Below are 18,898 nucleotides of genomic sequence, written 5' to 3' on the forward strand. Positions count from 1 at the left end.
AGGATCATGACCTAATTTTGCAGGAAATGAAACGGCTATGATGAAAGATTCCAGAGATGGACACTGATATTCATATCTCATTCATGCTTTTCCCCCCACACATTTCTTCAAAAAGATAAAAAAAAATTACCTTTCATGATCATAAACACATTTTGCAATAGAGATTAAAAATGAAGTTTGCATCCTGGAACAAGACGAACTTTAACTACATCCTTTTTTCTACTTAATAAAATACATGTAATTTTCCTTTCCTATGGACTCCAATTTTAGCTCAGAACTTGGGTAATTGAGTTTTTTTTCATGGATTGATTTCCTTTTCCAAGAGAAAAAAAAAGGAGTTCAAAAATATACAGCTCAAACTAATCAAAATACCAAAATATTGCAAGGAAATAAGGTAAGCAACCACAAAACTTTGAAACTCGATTACAAGAGCTGTCAATATCTTACAACATATTTGTGGCATGCAAATATATGTTAATCCATTCTTTATCTAAACAGCAGCTTTTCTTAGGGATTGTCGAATTCAAGGGGGGTTGGGGTTAAAAATACAAAAATCATTTTTAATGCTATCATAACCAACTCCGAAACAGAGTAAGAATACTTTTTGCCAAGAAAACTGTTTTTGAATCATCACAATTGTGCCAAGTCATTTATCTACCTTTTTGAAATTTAAAATTGAATTTGAATCGTTTCAATGGGGCACTCTCAAAATACAGATAATTCACTATTTCTCATCAACATTTATATATTATATGTATAGAGTGACAAAGGCCACCTTAGAAGACCAAATGGTACAATTCCTTCCTTCTTATAAATGATCCAAATCTTAGCAGAGACATTATCTAAATCCCCGAACATTTAACCAACAATAACTTATCTCCTCAGCAGATGATTCTCCTGCACGAAAGATGAATTTTCTTCCCATTAAGGGTTTATCTAATATAGGGTAGATTGGCTTCTTTGCAGAATCTGAACTAGAAAAGATCATTGACATTACTTCACCTATTTAATTACTTATGACCTGAAAAATTGCCACCATGATCCTACAATTTCTAAGCTTTCACAAATAGCTGAAAGTAAAACCATGTGATACACATTTATGGACAGTTGTCCCTATGTATTGTATAAAATAAGAGTACTTTTTTGTATGCAAGTCCTGTTCTGATGTATGTATTTTGCACAAAACATTTTCAATCTTCATTTCTACCTTTAACAAATATATTACCTTTAAAATGTTGATCTGTGTTCAATACAAAAAATATGATATCAGAAGAATTTTGCATTTTATCATATTTTCAAAATCAGGATTTAAATAGACATGGCTGCATCAAAACAAATACAATTTACACAGATACTAATTATGGTAAAAAGCAAGAATTTTACAGTTTCATTGTGTTGTCTGCATTTTGCATCATATTGGGGAAATCCTCATGATGTAAGCAACACTGGTTTTTGTTGTGATAATTAAAAGGCAAATGAGACATATTTTGTAGGAAAAGTGCATAGATTTCAAGTCTGCGTCTTTGACTTTGGAAAAAACCCTAATTCACAAAATTACCACCATGTCTATAGTTTTGGGCCGAACTACAACTGTCCTAATGGGACCAATGCCCACCGCAGGACACATTGGAGGTGGATAATAGTGAATTTGTGCTCATTGAAGAATATAAACTCTGAATATTGACAACAAAAAAACACCCCTCCCTCTCATAATGGAAAAAATATCCACAACTTCCTTAAATGTTAAACAATCTCAATCAAAATAGCTGGAGCACAATTTTCATTATTCATAAAAGATTTACACAAAGTTTCAATAAAATATTTTCACCAGTGTTGAAGATATACTCTGGGCAAATTATGGTTATGGATGGATGGGCAAGGTGATTCTAGATCCCCCCCCCCCCCCCCCCCCCCCCCCAGTTTGTATCCGGGGACTATAAATACATTACTGCCAACTAGATCAGTACTCAAAATGTACTGTGCATGAAAGACATTTTTAAAAATATAAATCTAATGTACATGTCTTTGAGATTTAATTGTGTGTCTGATGTTAACAATAAATCTATAACATCTTCAACCTTACTTGAGCACTAAATGTCAAAACTGTGTCCATAGCAAATCAGCCAAATTGTGACCTTAGTGTTGAACGTCACCTGTTGGATCTATTTTCATTATGTATGACCCAAAGTGATATTAAATGTCAACAAATAATAGATTCACCTTTATCATAATAGAGTTTACTGATATTTCATTGTTTGAAGATCAAAAAGCCTTATTTTGTGGTATTTAGGATTCTCGTTGTCATCTGCTGGTGATATTGGTAATGACTCATAACCACATATAATTTTTTCGAATTATGTTTATTATCAAACTGCTCACTGAATATATTCAAATTAAGCAATTAAATACTTCGACAACCCACTATGGGTGAAGAATGTTAAATGATTGGCTGATTAATGAAATACAGAATCACTTCAACAGAGCATAACCTTGAAATCAATTAAATATTTTGAAACAGGCAATAAACTACCAGAATTCTTCCAGTTGTTTAGATACAAAATAAGATCAGCATTGTATCATTAGCAAGCACAAGGAAATAAACTTGCATCCATTATCTGCTCAATTACATGCGAGATAGTGAATCTAATCAAGCAATAAAATTAAATGTCTCTCTGACAAGAACTAAGTCAGGGTAACCTAAATCTTTTACAGGAAGCCTGCCTCAATTCAACACATACAGGATTGAGAAGATTGAAGCATGTAAAGAGGACCCCTAATTCCTAACCTGCTTCAGACAGTAGGGCTTTTGCCACTGGCTTGTTTAATTTTGATGGAGTAATCAAGCATGTAAACGAAAGAGATCAACCTATTCATCTGCTGATTCTATCTCTTAGAAGCTGCAATAATTGCTGTCCTTACATCTCAGATGTTTGTTCCCCTTTCTGCAACCTTTGTGCATCACTTTCAAAGCTGCAGATTCATTTAACCATCTGCATTGGAAAGAAGTAACAGATCACCAGTTTTGTTTCCTTCTGCTTTAATGCTACTTTTATTGGTGGAGAAAGTATTAGGAGTTAAGCTAGCAAACTTATTACAAAATTGTTCTCTCGGATTGAATGCAGCAGTTGGTAAGGATTAGCCATAACGCTTGAAAGTTTGAAAGACTGAAATAAAAGAGCTAATGTCCATATCTATGCCACTAGCATACCAAGCTGGTATGAGTGTCCTGTGATCAACAGACAATGAAAAAGCACATTTACATATCAAGAAAGTTTATGTGTTGTTCACCATGTGGCATTCTCACAACATGTGTTTTTGAAAATAATCATTCAACTCTTTAATATATATTTGTCACCTGTTTATATGTAATGTTTTGAAAGTGTTTTATTCAAATTTAAAAAGATATTTTCATAATTGTCAGCCAATTCAATATATTGTTCAACAATTGAACAGGAATGGCTGCTTTATTTGACCACGATTGGTGGTTAGTTATTGTGATGTCATAAGGCATTCATAATTCTAAAATTCCCACTGAATTTCAAGTTTTACTGTAGAAAGTCATGGTGGAATGTAAATATACAAAGATACACGATAAAAATCGAAAACCACAATACACAAATGAACATGGGAGGCACCCTTTCTGGTGCTCAGTAACGGAGTTCCCTATCTCTGTCTAAATCCACTACCACCTGTTCAGAGTCTACAAAGATCTATCCATGTCATAAAAACACCAGCAGCAACAGCAGCATTGTTTTAGAGGTTAATTTATGAAAACTGACTTCCTTCTCTGCATTTACAGAACATCCTGTTGAGCTTCTATTCCCTGAGGCATCTGACCGTATAGATCTGTTTTAGATTGCTTTTATACAACCGATCAATTAAATATATATACACAAGTACAATTGAATGAGGAACTTTATGTCTGTTGTAAACTTTCTCCTCGCAAGTATGTACTCCAAAATCCAACCTCACTGAAAAATCTTTTGCTGTATAACTCTTGATTCAACATGTTAAGAGAAAATGCTAAACTTTTATTTGAAATATTGTATTGCACCAAGTTTGTAAATAACTGGACAAAAATGTTATGGTCAGAGAGAGCACAAGTTTAATCTTTCATTTTTTGTGTGGTACGGATAAAAAAAAAAAAACCCTGTCACTTATCACTAATTGTAGCAGTATCAAAACCCACACACAATACTATGTTTATGTAATGTATAGCTCATCACCCTTTCACCTCTACATAATTCAAATGTGATGAAACTATTAAACAACATGTATATCAATGAGAAGTTCCATTTCGAATTTTGCAAGGTGCCACTCATATTGAGTGAGAGAGTGCAACTAATTTTCATAATGACTTGGATCCAATTGGATATAGTGTTAACACATTTAATTACTTTTCTTTTCAGCAGCTCTGAAAAAAAGCACTGAGACACACTCAATACACCATGGAAGAAGACAGATAAGCTTGCAAAGAAGATTTACAAAGTACATCGCTTTTACATTACAATCTACATCCAAACGTGAGCCAAACTCATTTTTTAAAAAGATTGGTCAAATTTTACTTTCTTACAAGAAAATGGAGCATATACTAAACAATATCACTCAAATGAACTTCCACGGTGCAGAGCTTTTGCCATTCTTTCCCAGAACCAGTCACAAATCATTTGGCAGCCAAAAACTTGTAATTGGAGATTCTCTCAAGGTGAGTTCATGGAACACTTCCTGAAAGCCAGGTAGAATCTACTCAGGGCCACCTGTCTGGTGAACATGTTTCACAGGCAAAAATAATTCAGCCTTTTGAGACAACAAATCTTTTAGATAATTAAGAGTACCTAAAGTCAAAATATATTTATTTTAAAAAGAATTTGTTTATTTTTCTATAATGAGATTTTAAGATTTCTTAATATGCAAGGAATTTAGCTGTAAATCCAGTGCTGAAACTAGTTCACTCTCTTCCTCCTGTACACCACAGATTAACAAGACCTGCTTTCCTTGATGAGGCTGGTAGCAGACAAGCTCAAAGAACAAACTCTCTGATCCCATTCTGCATTGTAATTAAAAAATACAGAAAGGCCAAATCCCTGCAGATTCTTATCTATCTGTTAAAGAGATTAACGTCTGCATTTTTCAACTGGAATCTTAATTTGACATGGTTTGAAGTTCATGGAGATAAACTCATTTAGGCTGATATTTACTGTAAATACAATGATGCGACTTGCATTTTCTTTTATAAATCGATTACATATTCTTTATTTCAGATAAACGTGCAGATTCTGTAATATTTAGAAACACAAAGCCTATTTTGGACAAGTGTGTTTAATCATCCTGAGATAGATCAAAAGATTCAATCCGTTTACATCATAGCTTATTATTTCTCATCGATAAAGGTGTATATTAAATCATCAGGAATGTGTGCAACTTATACTGTTTCCGTTGAGGTATTTGCTGATCTAGTATCAGTGTAGATGTGCTTTATTATAACTGTTTAGATATACCTTCTGTAGATGTGCTTTATTATAACTGTTTAGATATACTTTCTGTAGATGTACTTTAGTATAACTGTTTAGATATACCTTCTGTAGATGTGCTTTATTATAACTGTTTAGATATACCTTCTGTAGATATACCTTCTGTAGATGTGCTTTATTATAACTGTTTAGATATACCTTCTGTAGATGTGCTTTATTATAACTGTTTAGATATATACCTTCTGTAGATGTGCTTTATTATAACTGTTTAGATATACCTTCTGTAGATGTGCTTTATTATAACTGTTTAGATATACCTTCTGTAGATGTGCTTTATTATAACTGTTTAGATATACTTTCTGTAGATGTACTTTAGTATAACTGTTTAGATATACCTTCTGTAGATGTGCTTTAGTATAACTGTTTAGATATACCAAATAATGCAACATACCAACAGCTAGGGACATACTATATGTAGTCTACATTAGGGCTGTGCGGTGCACCGAAAATTTCGGTGCACCGCGATTCATACCATTCGATTCGATGCACCGATTACAAATTCCGGATTTCGGTTCGGTTCGGTTTAGATTTTACTTACACCAAAACAACAAATATGGCGTCCGAGTGATGTTGAAAACATGTGGATTTTTATGCAACAGAGATTTAAATCACTATTGTGTTGAGAGTTAGCATTTTCACCACTCAGATACCAACAGAATATGGTCCATAAGATCATTGCAGTTTATCTTTACATGACATATAGCATTTCTGTCAGTGTGTTAATGAAATCAACATCGTAGGTATAAATGAAACAGATTTGACAGTTAATATGAGAAAAGTAAATCAATAAAGGAGAGATTTTCAAAGACTCTCAATTGATAGAATTATTGAATTTTTGCATATCAATGAAAACAATATCATATACATTTTAGATTCACTATAGATTTGCTTAATAATCCAAAACTTATGTAGCACATTAATATAACAAATTTTGATAGACTGTCAGTGTTTTCTTTTTTCTATAAAAGTTACAAAAATGTCATTATGAATAGATATCATGATGTTTACAAATGACGACATATAGTTATATAACCTGAATAAAATCAAATCAAATATGCTACTCATTAAAATTATTAATTTTTGTGGTGTCATTAGCTAAATTGGCCCTAACATGAACCGAATCGAAAATAACCGAACCGTGTTGTTCTGAATCGAAACCGAACCGAATCGAGCTAACCCTGAATCGTCCCAGCCCTAGTCTACATGGTAAATGGTACATCATACCGTCTCCATAAAACTTCCTGCACTGTATCTTTTCCTGAGGACATTCTATATCGTAACACTTTTGTACCTTTTCCTCAGTATATTCTGTTTCTTACCTTTTCCTGAGGATATTCTGTTTCTTACCTTTTCCTGAGGATATTCTGTTTCTTACCTTTTCCTCAGAATATTGTTTTTTACCTTTTCCTGAGGATATTCTGTTCCTTACCTTTTCCTGAGGATATTCTGTTTCTTACCTTTTTCTGAGGATATTGTTTCTTACCTTTTCCTGGGGATATTCTGTTTCTTACCTTTTCCTGAGGATATTCTGTTTTGTACCTTTTCCTAAGGATATTCTGTTTGGTACCTTTTCCTTCTGTTTCCTACCTTTCCCTAAGTACATTCTGTATCAAACTTTCATTTGAGGACATTCAGTACTCAGAACATTCAGCAGTGAGCATTCTGTATCATACTTCATTTAGTAGAGGTTATTCTTTCAGCTGAGGGCATTCTGTATACTGCCTTCAGATGAGAATATTTTTTTTTATCATAGCCTTAATTGAGAACACTCTCTGGTCATGCCTTCAGTTGGAATTCCACATCTTACCCTCACTTAAAACATTCTGTATCATGCCTAATTTAGTTGCAAATGTTCTAAATCATACCTACTGGTTAGGCCTTTTTTTTTTACCATACCTACTCTTGAGAAAATTCTGAATCATGCCTATCGTCGAAGACATTCTGTAAACTGGTCCTCACATAGGACAAAATATGACTGTCAAACCTCAATGGCAGTGTTAAGACCAGTATAAGAACCAGTTTTTCCACTCATTCTTTCCTACCTTGTAATGAGTACAGCGGTATCATAATGGTCTGGGTTACTATCATCAGTAGGGTTGGTGACATATTGCCAAGTGCAGAAATCTTTGAGTGATGCAGCAGCATTTGAGGTGACCCGGGGCCCATCCTGTACAAAAAGATAGAAAAAGGCATGTACAGTTTCAACAGCTGTTTTCATAAAGATAAACAAGATAAAATGTGCCCAATTTTTTTTTTATTTCTTAAATGATATTCTACAGTAATATGAAAAGCAACTCCATCCTTTTCTTTCCCTCTATGATAGCTTGTGTACTTGGATCACATTACATAAAAAGATATGTTTTATAAATTATGACTTTTTTCCCCCAAAGTTTTCCATGTGTATATGATCAAGAACCATGTGATTTAATAATTTTATTCATTAAAATTAAGTACTTTTGTGACCCTATCAATATATATGCATATGTGTGGCCCATGTTTTTTATATTCAAAACAGCTTCAACAGATATGATTGATTGGATAATAAACTATACACATAGAAATTCAACAGCTATGACAAAATTCAGGGAGCGACATCATTTAAACTGTCACACATTTATAGCATATTGAACTTCTTAAACAAAAAAAATATCGTCAACGTCAATTTGTCCCCGTTAAAAGATGAAACCGTGACGAAACTTTATTTACAAGATCTTAATCAGTTGACTGGTGGAATGTCAAGTGGGGAGTCTGCACACTCCACCCCATCCTGGGAGGAGCTGTCAATTTGTGTGGTTTACTGGGATAAAAAAACAAAAACAAAACAACAACAAACTTGTTGTGTATGCATGTAACATATCATGAAGGCAAACAAGTGCATTTGCTGATTACCATTATGTGTTAGACATGTTTTCTCAGCAGAGACTGGATACTTCAGTAGCAAAATAAACCACAAACTGTCTTGGTTTATGTGTGAAATACTTCCTATCATATCGTCAGAGTTACATCCATGACTACATATATCAAACAAAACTTTGTTCAATAAAATTCATCGTGATGCCAATGTTTACTGTATTCACACGTTTAAAGGAAATTATTATAAATTTACATAGACACACCACATATAATGCATATAATTCAGGAGCAATATCATTTAAACTGTCACAACACTCTCTCTCTCTCTCTCTCTCTCTCTCTAAATATATATATACATATTGTTTTACAAACATTGTCAAAACAAATTATACTACACCTCAAGAAAAAATGGGAAAAAAACATTACTAACATACTAAACAATTCTAGCAGCTTTGTTTCACAAACTTGTAAAGAGACCCACACCAAACACCACAAAATAAACAGGAAAAAGGGATAAAATCTAAAACACATTTTCAATATATGGACAGGAAGAAACCTGCAGCTCCCTTATAAAAATATCCATAGTGATAGCTGTAGACCTTGGGTGTGTTACAGCTAAATCAAGCAATGCATAGGTATGTTTTTTCAGTTCAATTATCCTGGAGTCCAATTTGTGCAAAATGAAATATCAATTGTCAAAATGCTGGTAGGAGGGATTAAGAATGGTTGTAACAATGCAGGTCCTAAAGGCGACGAAACCCAAAAGCATGGTGAATACCTGGGTACATAATGTCATATACCCTGTGCCTGGTACATCACAGTACTGAGCAAAATATTAAATCCTTTTTTTTAAGGGTCAAACTTAATCTGCATGTCACTCCCAAGGACCTCAGAGTGGTACAGAAGTACTAATAAATTTCAACTATTTGGACTCAAAATTTTAGTACAGTCTGTAAGAGAAGGGACCATGACCTTCAAAGTTAAAGGTGTTTAGTGAAGCCTGCTAAACCAGGGACCTTGACCTTCAAAGTTAAAGGTGTTTAGTGAAGCCTGCTAAACCAGGGACCTTGACCTTCAAAGTTAAAGGTGTTTAGTGAAGCCTGCTAAACCAGGGACCTTGACCTTCAAAGTTAAAGGTGTTTAGTGAAGCCTGCTAAACCAGGGACCTTGACCTTCAAAGTTAAAGGTGTTTAGTGAAGCCTGCTAAACCAGGGACCTTGACCTTCAAAATTAAAGGTGTTTAGTGAAGCCTAAAACCTGCTAAATCAGGGACCTTGACCTCTCAAGTTAAAAAGCATTTAGTAAAGCTTGCTAAACCATGGAAGTTATAATATAAATCTTCCAACCTATGGGCAATACAAATGGTCTAACATTATTTAAGAGGACATTCATTCTGAAAATTATCTATATCTTCAAATCTTTAGTTCAATATTGCTAAAGCGAGTCTGCTTCACCCATATCATCAGCAATTATTTCATACGAATCTTCACTCCATACTTAACATAAGCAAAAATCAAGTGAAATTTGTGACTGACAGGCCAGCAATACAAGGTGACAATATGGGGGATGAACTGAAGTGGATCTTCTTGACATTGAATTAAAGGGATAACTCGAATCATTGATTTCTCTTCCAACATACATAAATGGAACTCAAACACTAAGTATCACCAAACTTAATATCTCTGAAGAGCATTTATCACCCTTAATGCCATAAAAATCTGAAGAATCTAATAACAAGTACTTAATATCCAGTTTAAACAAAGAGTCTTAATTTAGCCCCATATTGGAATCCTATACTAGAAGAGACAGGCTTTATTTTTAATCCTGGGTATTATAAAGGACTTTAGAGTTAAAGTTCTCTTATAGGGCATGTTCATCTTAGCTTTACTTAATTGCACCTTTCCTTCTGCTTCAAAAATCCTGGCTTAACAGAAAATCCCATAAGTCATCTACACCTGTAATTTTCAACAAAATTTCAAATATAAAACTTCAGTTTCACCGTTTGCTTTGAAAATTAAATATTTTTACACTACATGCAAAGTCAACTTCAGGTACTCCAAAATAAAATACGAGACAATTCGGACACTTTTCTTGACAAACTTTCTACTCTTCATACATCTGCAATCGGCCATTAACCTACCCAATCTACGCATATATTGCTTGATGCTAGAATGATTCCTGACCTGTTTGTATCAACTTATTGAGAAAACAATACCAAAGGTTATAAGATTTTTCTACAGATTCTCAATATTCCATCGGATTTTCACCCCAATAAATTACGCCCCCCAAAATTTTATGTCTTTCATCTTTAGGCCATTCCTTCCCCATTTTTGTGTAATCTGTGAGGTGATTTGCATTGCTAGTGTTTATATTTGGGATAAGTGGTTTCCAATTTATTAATGCATCCAATATCAAACATTCTTATCACTCTAAAAAATCAGTGTGGACAAAATTCTTTTGTTTGGAGCCACTTTAATTGGTCTCAAATTTCAACCTCAAGCAAATTGAATATGAAATTCAATTCTTCAATAACAAAATACATACAGAAGGGTCGTGTTTTTTTTTTTTTAAATTTTTTACCTGTGAAGCTCAAAATGATGAATAGATATAGAGGGCATGGTAAGGATTATGGCACAGAATGAGTGTTACATCAAAACCTGTCACAAATGACCCTGGCTATGATGCTATCTGTTTCTGGAGGGGCTCGGTACCATGTGCTGAGGCGAATTTTCCTATTGTGTTTACATGTTTAAGCTCCATTTCAACTTGCTTTGAAAATAATTATGACAACCTCGAATGCTTTCACACATCCATGATTCATTTTCACTTGGATAGAAAATATCCTATAGAAATAGATTATAATTCATAACGCATCTACCAGTAGTTTGCTCATAGCTGTATGATACAGCCATGTTCAATAAGCATTCACATAACAAGACCATCACTCCCCTCAAAGTTTGACCGAATATAGGACCCATTCCCAGGGACAAAACGTCACCTGGTTTCCCAATATTATGAAAAAAATTTCCCAAATGCATTCATAAATTGAAAATATACTGTACAATGTAAACTGGCAGGTAAAAAATCAAAAAAATAAATTTTAATGAAAATATTGTTGTCTTCACATTCTTATGTTTTACACTTTATTTGGATGGAAAAGACAGTAAACTCAATTTTCCCAACGCATCAAAAACTGACCCAATGATTTTCTTAGACAGTCCCCAGACCAAAAAGTGCTGTTGAGGGCAGGGATATAATAGCTATACTCTAAAGGTAAGCAAGCATGACTACAACTAATGAAAAAATACATTGTGTTAAATGTGTATCCATTTTCATGAAATGTATGTGTATCATTCAGATTTGAAACAAAATCAGGTGTAGTAGATCTTTTATGAAATTTTCTGTACTTTCTCTCATTTTGACACTCAACATCTAGGATTGGTAGTTGCACTAATTTTCCTTAGACACTTCATAAAGTAAAAAATACAATCATACAGTAATTATTGATAAAACACGAATGTTTACTTCCCATAACACATAAAACTGTACTGCATCCATCAAACTGAGTGCAAGACAAATTGAAATTGATATATGAGAGAAAACCCCCAAAAAGCTGAAAACATCCTTTTCCCCCATCCATTCTTAATTGGATCAGCAACAAAATATCTTTACATTGCAACAACTCATTATCAAATGTTGTTTTAAATTTTTTAATTTTTTTTTTGCATCAATTAAAAATTACAAAAGCCACCAACCATCATGGTATTGCTTCAGTCTTGTTTAACCTTTGATATGTCACAGGAGAGATAAGGTTTCCATAGAAACCTGATATACAACAACTGCCAATCATTGTAAGAACTGACATCACCTTAGAGGCCAACAGTAACAATGGTCACAAATTTTGTACACACTCAACACCCAGAAAAAGATAAAGATGACACCCTACACCACTGATAGAAGCAAGACAGCTCCACCTGATCCTGTTTTGCAGGTAAAGACAGGTAAATTGACCACATAAAGGTAACACTCTAGAGCTAATATCCCAGCATCAGCCATCAGGGGTTCTGTGTGTTCCTACCCCATTACTGACACCTGTTGGAAATCTTTCTATTTGTTGGAGTAAGGAGATGAGTGAGGGCAACAGTCACGTCAGTGTTGTCACAAATTCTCCAGATGCGAGGTTCTCACTTTCAAATGGAGTCTACAAATTACTGGTTATATATTTTCTCTTTCCAGTTTTTGTAATAAACACTCTGATCCCCGGACCCAAGAAGCTTGGTGGCAATATCTAAGTAGAAAATGTCAGGTGTCCCTCCAAAAATGCTTTGATTTTGCAATGATCTGAGGTCTTGTTAATCCCCCCAAGTCAACCCCATAGCTTACTATAATGCACTGCAGTGCAACAGAAGACTGTTCAAGTTGGTGTTCGGCTGATATTACAGGTGCTTTATGCAACTTGCTCCCTAAAATCAATTGTACACAGGGATTAAGCAAGAACAATTCCGACTAAAACAAATCCCTAGATTTTCTAAACTTCTGTCGGACAACTCCTTGTGATCAAAATGATTCATAACTTCAGGTGTCTCCTAAATGCTTAGATCTGCTACAACAGCCTTATGAGGATTGCATGATTAGTGACAGTGTTGATTAAGTTTCCCAAACTTCAAGGTGTTTGTGTGACTAAATAAGGGAGATATTTAGGAAGATCCCTTCTGACAGACATATCATACTGATGTCAATTTTACTCTGTGCATGTCACGATCATATGGGTAGACGAACGAGTTTTCTTTTCTTCAAAGGAAAATACTTTGTACAGGTGTTGTGCAGGGGGGAAAATGAATATGCAGCATAATAAATATTTCAAATTTCTACATGGAATTAAATGTACCCAGATTACCTAATGTCTAAGAGGTTTTTGAAACTTTACTTTGACACAGTAATTTGTATGCCGTCAGCAGAATTTTTTCCCCTTGAAGAAAATATCAATTTCACCAAAGGTCATTCTTTAAAGTTAGCAGTTTGCCAGTTTCATACCTATTACATTTTTCATTTGGTAGATTTATACATGGGTTAGATGTAACCTTTGTATACTACTAAATGAAACTAATGGTCAAAACAAAGGGCCCACATTTCTGAAGCTATTCAAATCAATAGGGCTGCCTGACTCTTTAAAATTCCCCATAATACCTGTTGAAAATGGTTCTACCAGTAATAAATTGTCCTTAATCAGGTAATCTATATTCCATACATCATAGCTTTAACCGATGGACTAAAACTCTATAACAAGAAGACTGATACAGACTTTATTGCTTTAATTTGGTAAGATATATGATGAGTGTTGTTTCCAAAAATTCTGTTAGTGAATATCGGAATACATATATCTGATGCAAAAGATCAAATTTTAAAAGATATACTGAAATATTTGTTTAAATGGAATTATATTTTGCCTACATCTGTGAAACTTTCACAATATTAGGACTGATAACATATCTCAATCTCAACATTCGATCTTATCAGTATTTCAGATATTTTAAAAAAACACAATATGTGTATTTGTGGTCAATTTTGCACTAAACTAACCATAAAATATTCATAAGCCTTATCATCTCTTCCTATAATGAAGCAGTTTACTGAGAGAACAATGGTGTCCTTGATAAGACTTGACAAGCTCTCATATATTCATTATGTACCCACTGTGGACTGATCAAAGGCTGCAGGAAACCTCTGGATCTCACCTAATTGTACAGACCATTCCTGTCTTGGTCCAAGAACCATAAAACTGCCCCCTTACAGACATCGACCTGTCAACCTATTCAGGACATGTACAAACTGTACTGTTCAGACATGTACTGTATAACATTTCCGATGCTTTAGGGGTGTTGTGAGGTCAGATTCACATGAATAGAATAAACACTTGATTTGGTTGTTTCAAAAATCCCTTCAAAAGAAAATACAATGCATTAAAAAGAGCTCTATACGTGAAAAGAGCTGTACACAAGTGTCAAAGTACTGTTTTGTACAAAACAACCACAAAAATTGCTTTGGATATTTAAACCAAATCCACTCGAAACTTAAGCCACTAAATAAATGACAAGGACATGACTATGTTATTGTGATACAGCATGGATTACAGTAACATGGTCTCCGAGAGATTTTTCACACGCTGCGCAAGAGCAAATCACTTACTGCTAACACAAGTGACCACGTTTACTGCTTAAGCCCCACCTGAAGGATGAGCTTAGCTTTGCTCATCTATTCAGATGACCGATGGTCAAAATTTGGGGATTAGGGTATACCACCCAGATACAACAACCTATATGAATGGGGCTGTGATTAGTTCCATAGAAGACACAGAAAATGTAGCAAAGGATTTTAACTGCAAACAACTATAAGTCTCGTGATTGAGATTGTTTTCATTCTGTGAGCCTTTATCAGAATTGGGATTGGGTTAGCATGTGGAATCTGCTAAAGAACTTGAGGACCAGGAGATTTCAATTCTAATTTAAAGTTTAAAAAGAGAATGTTTTTTTCATTTTGTTGAATTCAGAATCACAGTCAGTATCTCCGTCTTTATAATAAACCCCCCTCCCAATCAAAAATTAAGAAAGAGAAGAAAAAAAATGCACGGTTTTGTAGTCTTTACAGCCTTTCTTGCAAGAACTGTGACCCAAAATCTAATTCAATCCCACACCACACTCCAAGATGAAGAAAAAAATTTGACTGTCTTGGTCTTTTAAAAGTTTTGTGGCGGATTGGATTTTCATGTTTGGAGAGAAAATAGTGGCATCTTAATCAAAGAGTGTCATCAAATGTTCTAGTATTGTAAATTTGACCTTGACAAATGTCTCTCACCATGACCATGTATAAAACTCTGAATTTTAACTTTAGATTGAATTTTGAAAAAATTTCCTGCATACACAAAAGCTGGATGAGAAACAAGTTCTGAAAGGTTCAGTGAATATGAAGCAACTGACTATCTGTATTTAATCTTCACATGTGACCTTAACCTTGAATAAAGCTGTGACCTCATAGTTCCCTAATTATAAAAAAAATCATTATCAAGTATAAATCAAAAGACAAAAACAATATGCTCCATCCCTCCACCCCGGGTCTTTTATCTTTAGGGCATATTTTTCTATAGTCAATCTCCTAATTTCAGCTGTAACCCCTTCACACTCCGGCCTCAGCCCAGTGACCTAGTAAACTGCTGATGAGATTCTGATCAGAGCAAGATTATCAAGATGTATTTTAAGAAATTATCTTCTTTCCCCTCCTCTTCGTATAACCTGATCCTAAACAGACAGTTTCTTTGGGTGGCAACATTTTGTACTTTGTGATTTATAATATGAAGGCTGAAAATAATAACTGGCTTGAGATAAATCATCTTTTCTTCACTGACTAAACCCTCTTAACTGGTACTATAACTGGTAATAGGTCTAAGGAATTGACCATGGATCTTTCGGTTTCCTTACCTGTTCAGATCTGAAGACAGCTATTTTTACCACCACAATGTTGATGTAATTGCTAACTGACGAGTCTCTGTATATACTAGAAACCTGTGGAGAAAATAAAATAAATTTTCATTACACATTATGTTGATGCTTTGATGCAGTGTATCTATGAGAGCATTCTTCAGGACATGTACAAATAATTTATTTCCTTTAAACTTTGGCCTCGTATTGTCAACATCATGCTTTCTCCTCTGTAACCTATCCAGATTTTGTCATGACTGTGCACCTGTCTGCAACCCTTTACTCACCTGTCAGCATTCCAACACCCAATCTATTGCTGTAGACATGTAAATCATGAATCACTTCATTAGACAAATTATCTTTTAATTATAATTAACATCTTTTCTACTACATGTTCTTCATTCCTTTGCATAATAGAGCTCTACATAATTAGAATCTGGATGCAAAATTGATGAAAAATGTCAAACAGAACAACACATATTCCATTAAAAACACCAGCAAAAGCACACACAATTTACTTCTAGGCTGAATAAGCAATACATAAATTTTAAAAAGAAATGCATGGTCAGGAAATTCAAAACAGATTTGCAACTAGGGTTAACAAATTTGGGCCACCAGATGCAAGCCCAAAATAAGATGCACCCTCATAAATGTTTTCCTCTCGCTCATCCACCCAGTCTAATGCTTTCTGGAGGGATAACTTGGATAAAGTCCTCAGGTGTGACAGAGGTATAACACTGAGCTATTTATCAGTTTTCTGTGGGGTCTGAGAGGTGGCAGTCTGAGAGAATGAATCTACCAGGTGTGTCTTCTACATGATTTCCTACAGATTTTACAAGAGATCAGACACTCTCCTGAATGAATGCACCACAGGACTGTGTGCAAGTGTCACAACCATTCTTTAGTACAGTTAATAATGAGACAGAATAATTTTGCACAGTGTGAGATCCCAAATTTATTTGCACCAAAATTTTCCATCGAAGTTATTTTGCACCATTAAAGTGGGTACACTAAAAAGTACAGCCCCATACATCATTTTCATTTATCTCTACACCCACAGAGAAATACTACATCAGTTTAATTCTAAATACATTAACTGTTCAAAAGCTTTCTTAATTAAAACGTTTTGCCTCTAGTAATTAGGAAAAGATCGCTGCTACTCTAATGGAAGATTCCTTAGATTTTGTTTTTATTCTGTACTTACTATTGCCATCAAGGTCAAGATGTATCTTTCAAGGTCATTTCCATGGTATTGTAACATCTTGTTGTCTGCAGCAACCATGACCTCCACATTGCGTTTATATGAGGTTGAACGCTTTTGGCGATGATGACGATAGGGCAATGATTTTGATGATTGGGATGATGATGAGAACTTAGATGTTTGATGTATAGATGCACTATTTACTTCAGTTTGTGCACTTTGGGAATTAAATGAAGACTTCTCTACTCTATTCTTATTCCTAGATTCAACTTCATCTTTCCTCCTTGTGTGCTTATAATTTTCTGAAAAATAAAACAATAATCGTTTAATTTTTCTTTTTGAAAAAATCGCACCTTTTTCCAAGCTCTTACACATTGCACCCTGTCATACATTCAGTTTGTAAACCAGTTGAAGCAGAAAATGTTCTCCAAACAAAAATTTAAATGGAATGTAGTAGAGACTATGTATTAAACTTCAATGACTCATTGACAGAAAATAACTAGGTCAAAAATAACGAGGTCACATATATATCCTTTCACTTTTCACCTATGATAAACGGCCAACCAAAGAATAAAGGGCCAACCAAAGAATAAGGTGGAAATTCAATGCAGAAAATTCTTCATTGAACCTTGCCAGGTGTTGATTTGCTTGTAATGGTTGTTTTTGACAAGCTATGAAATATCTTTCTCAAGAATAAAATACCAAAGAAAGTTTCTGAAACTTAATACATATCTTTCACCTTTATGCCCTTCCTAGAACAATGAGTAACTCATTACTTAAATGCCTGATTACAGATGGACAGCAATTTGTTATGACAATGCTGTTGTAACTCAGAAAAACCACAATTTTTGTTGAAAAATTATAGTAAACTTGCACCTGTTTAACAACTGTATGCTATCTAGGCCAATTCAGAGAATTTTTCAATTTAATAAAATCTTAAAATATTCATTCACAATAATCAATCTTCTGCTTCTTTACAAGTGGACAGTTACTGAGGCGACTTCAAAGGCTTCAAATTTTAAGGCCACAACCTGGTATCACCATTCTCCGTCCAATATTTAAACATGATTCATAAAAAAACAGCCTTTGATCAACAGTGAAATTTTTTTCCATAAAAAAATTCAGATACATATTAATCATAGCATCTGTTGATAAGTTGTATATAGTTCATATTACAAGGGAAATATGAAACTGTCACCTATGTCCGAACAAGAATGAAAAACATTTTTCCAAAACATGCCTAACCAGACTTTTTTTTGAAGGCTTGTTTGAGCTTACAAGCAATTTAGCACCTCCCTATCTCATCTTTATCTGGAGAATGTAGTTCTTCCGTCAAACTTCTGTCTGCCTTTGCATTATAGCAATGAGATATTGTTTCCTGGTGATTTGAACAACTTGATGCATCAAAATGTAATTGGATTGGAAGAGGTTATAGAGATATCCTTGAAGAGTCAGTAAATGGCAGCCAATTATAACACAGAATCCAACCATAGACCACTTCCCAAAACACCAATACAACAAGCAACAAAGATTCTCATATCAATTGTATCTTATGCTTCAGAATGAAATGTGTGTGCATTAATAATACTGCTTTTTAACTAATTAATCCTTTCTCTCTATAATCCCCCACCCCATTACTTTGCAATATGACACAAAGTCAAGCAGTCTTAATCCATTTATGCAATCCCTAACAATCCAGATCATTTCTACTGATGTTTAAATTTGACCAAAATGGTACTGCACTAGGATTCCATGACATTCAGTGACACACTTTTTCTTTTCTTCCGAATCAGCAAATTGTAAAAGTTCAACTGTGCACTGAAGCAGTGGATGGGCTGCAT

The 18,898-nt window shown here is 34.3% G+C and overlaps 1 protein-coding gene across 2 annotated transcripts in view; it reads right to left on the reverse strand.

Moving 5' to 3' along the window:
* Nucleotides 1-18,898, reverse strand: part of LOC125653910 (A disintegrin and metalloproteinase with thrombospondin motifs 9-like) — a 92,675-nt gene that overhangs the window by 48,948 nt on the left and 24,829 nt on the right. For both annotated transcript variants that reach the window (XR_007362123.2, XM_056143269.1), the window contains exons 4-6: nucleotides 17,061-17,359; nucleotides 15,857-15,940; nucleotides 7,574-7,698 (exon numbers count right to left, since the gene is read on the reverse strand). Coding sequence is in view for 1 of the 2 variants with exons in the window: in XM_056143269.1 (XP_055999244.1) it covers nucleotides 7,574-7,698; nucleotides 15,857-15,940; nucleotides 17,061-17,359 (508 nt within the window). In the remaining variant the exon portion in view is untranslated. The remainder of the gene's footprint in view (nucleotides 1-7,573; nucleotides 7,699-15,856; nucleotides 15,941-17,060; nucleotides 17,360-18,898) is intronic.

The sequence above is a fragment of the Ostrea edulis genome, chromosome 7, assembly GCF_947568905.1.
Source record: "Ostrea edulis chromosome 7, xbOstEdul1.1, whole genome shotgun sequence".
Lineage (NCBI taxonomy): Eukaryota > Metazoa > Mollusca > Bivalvia > Ostreida > Ostreidae > Ostrea > Ostrea edulis.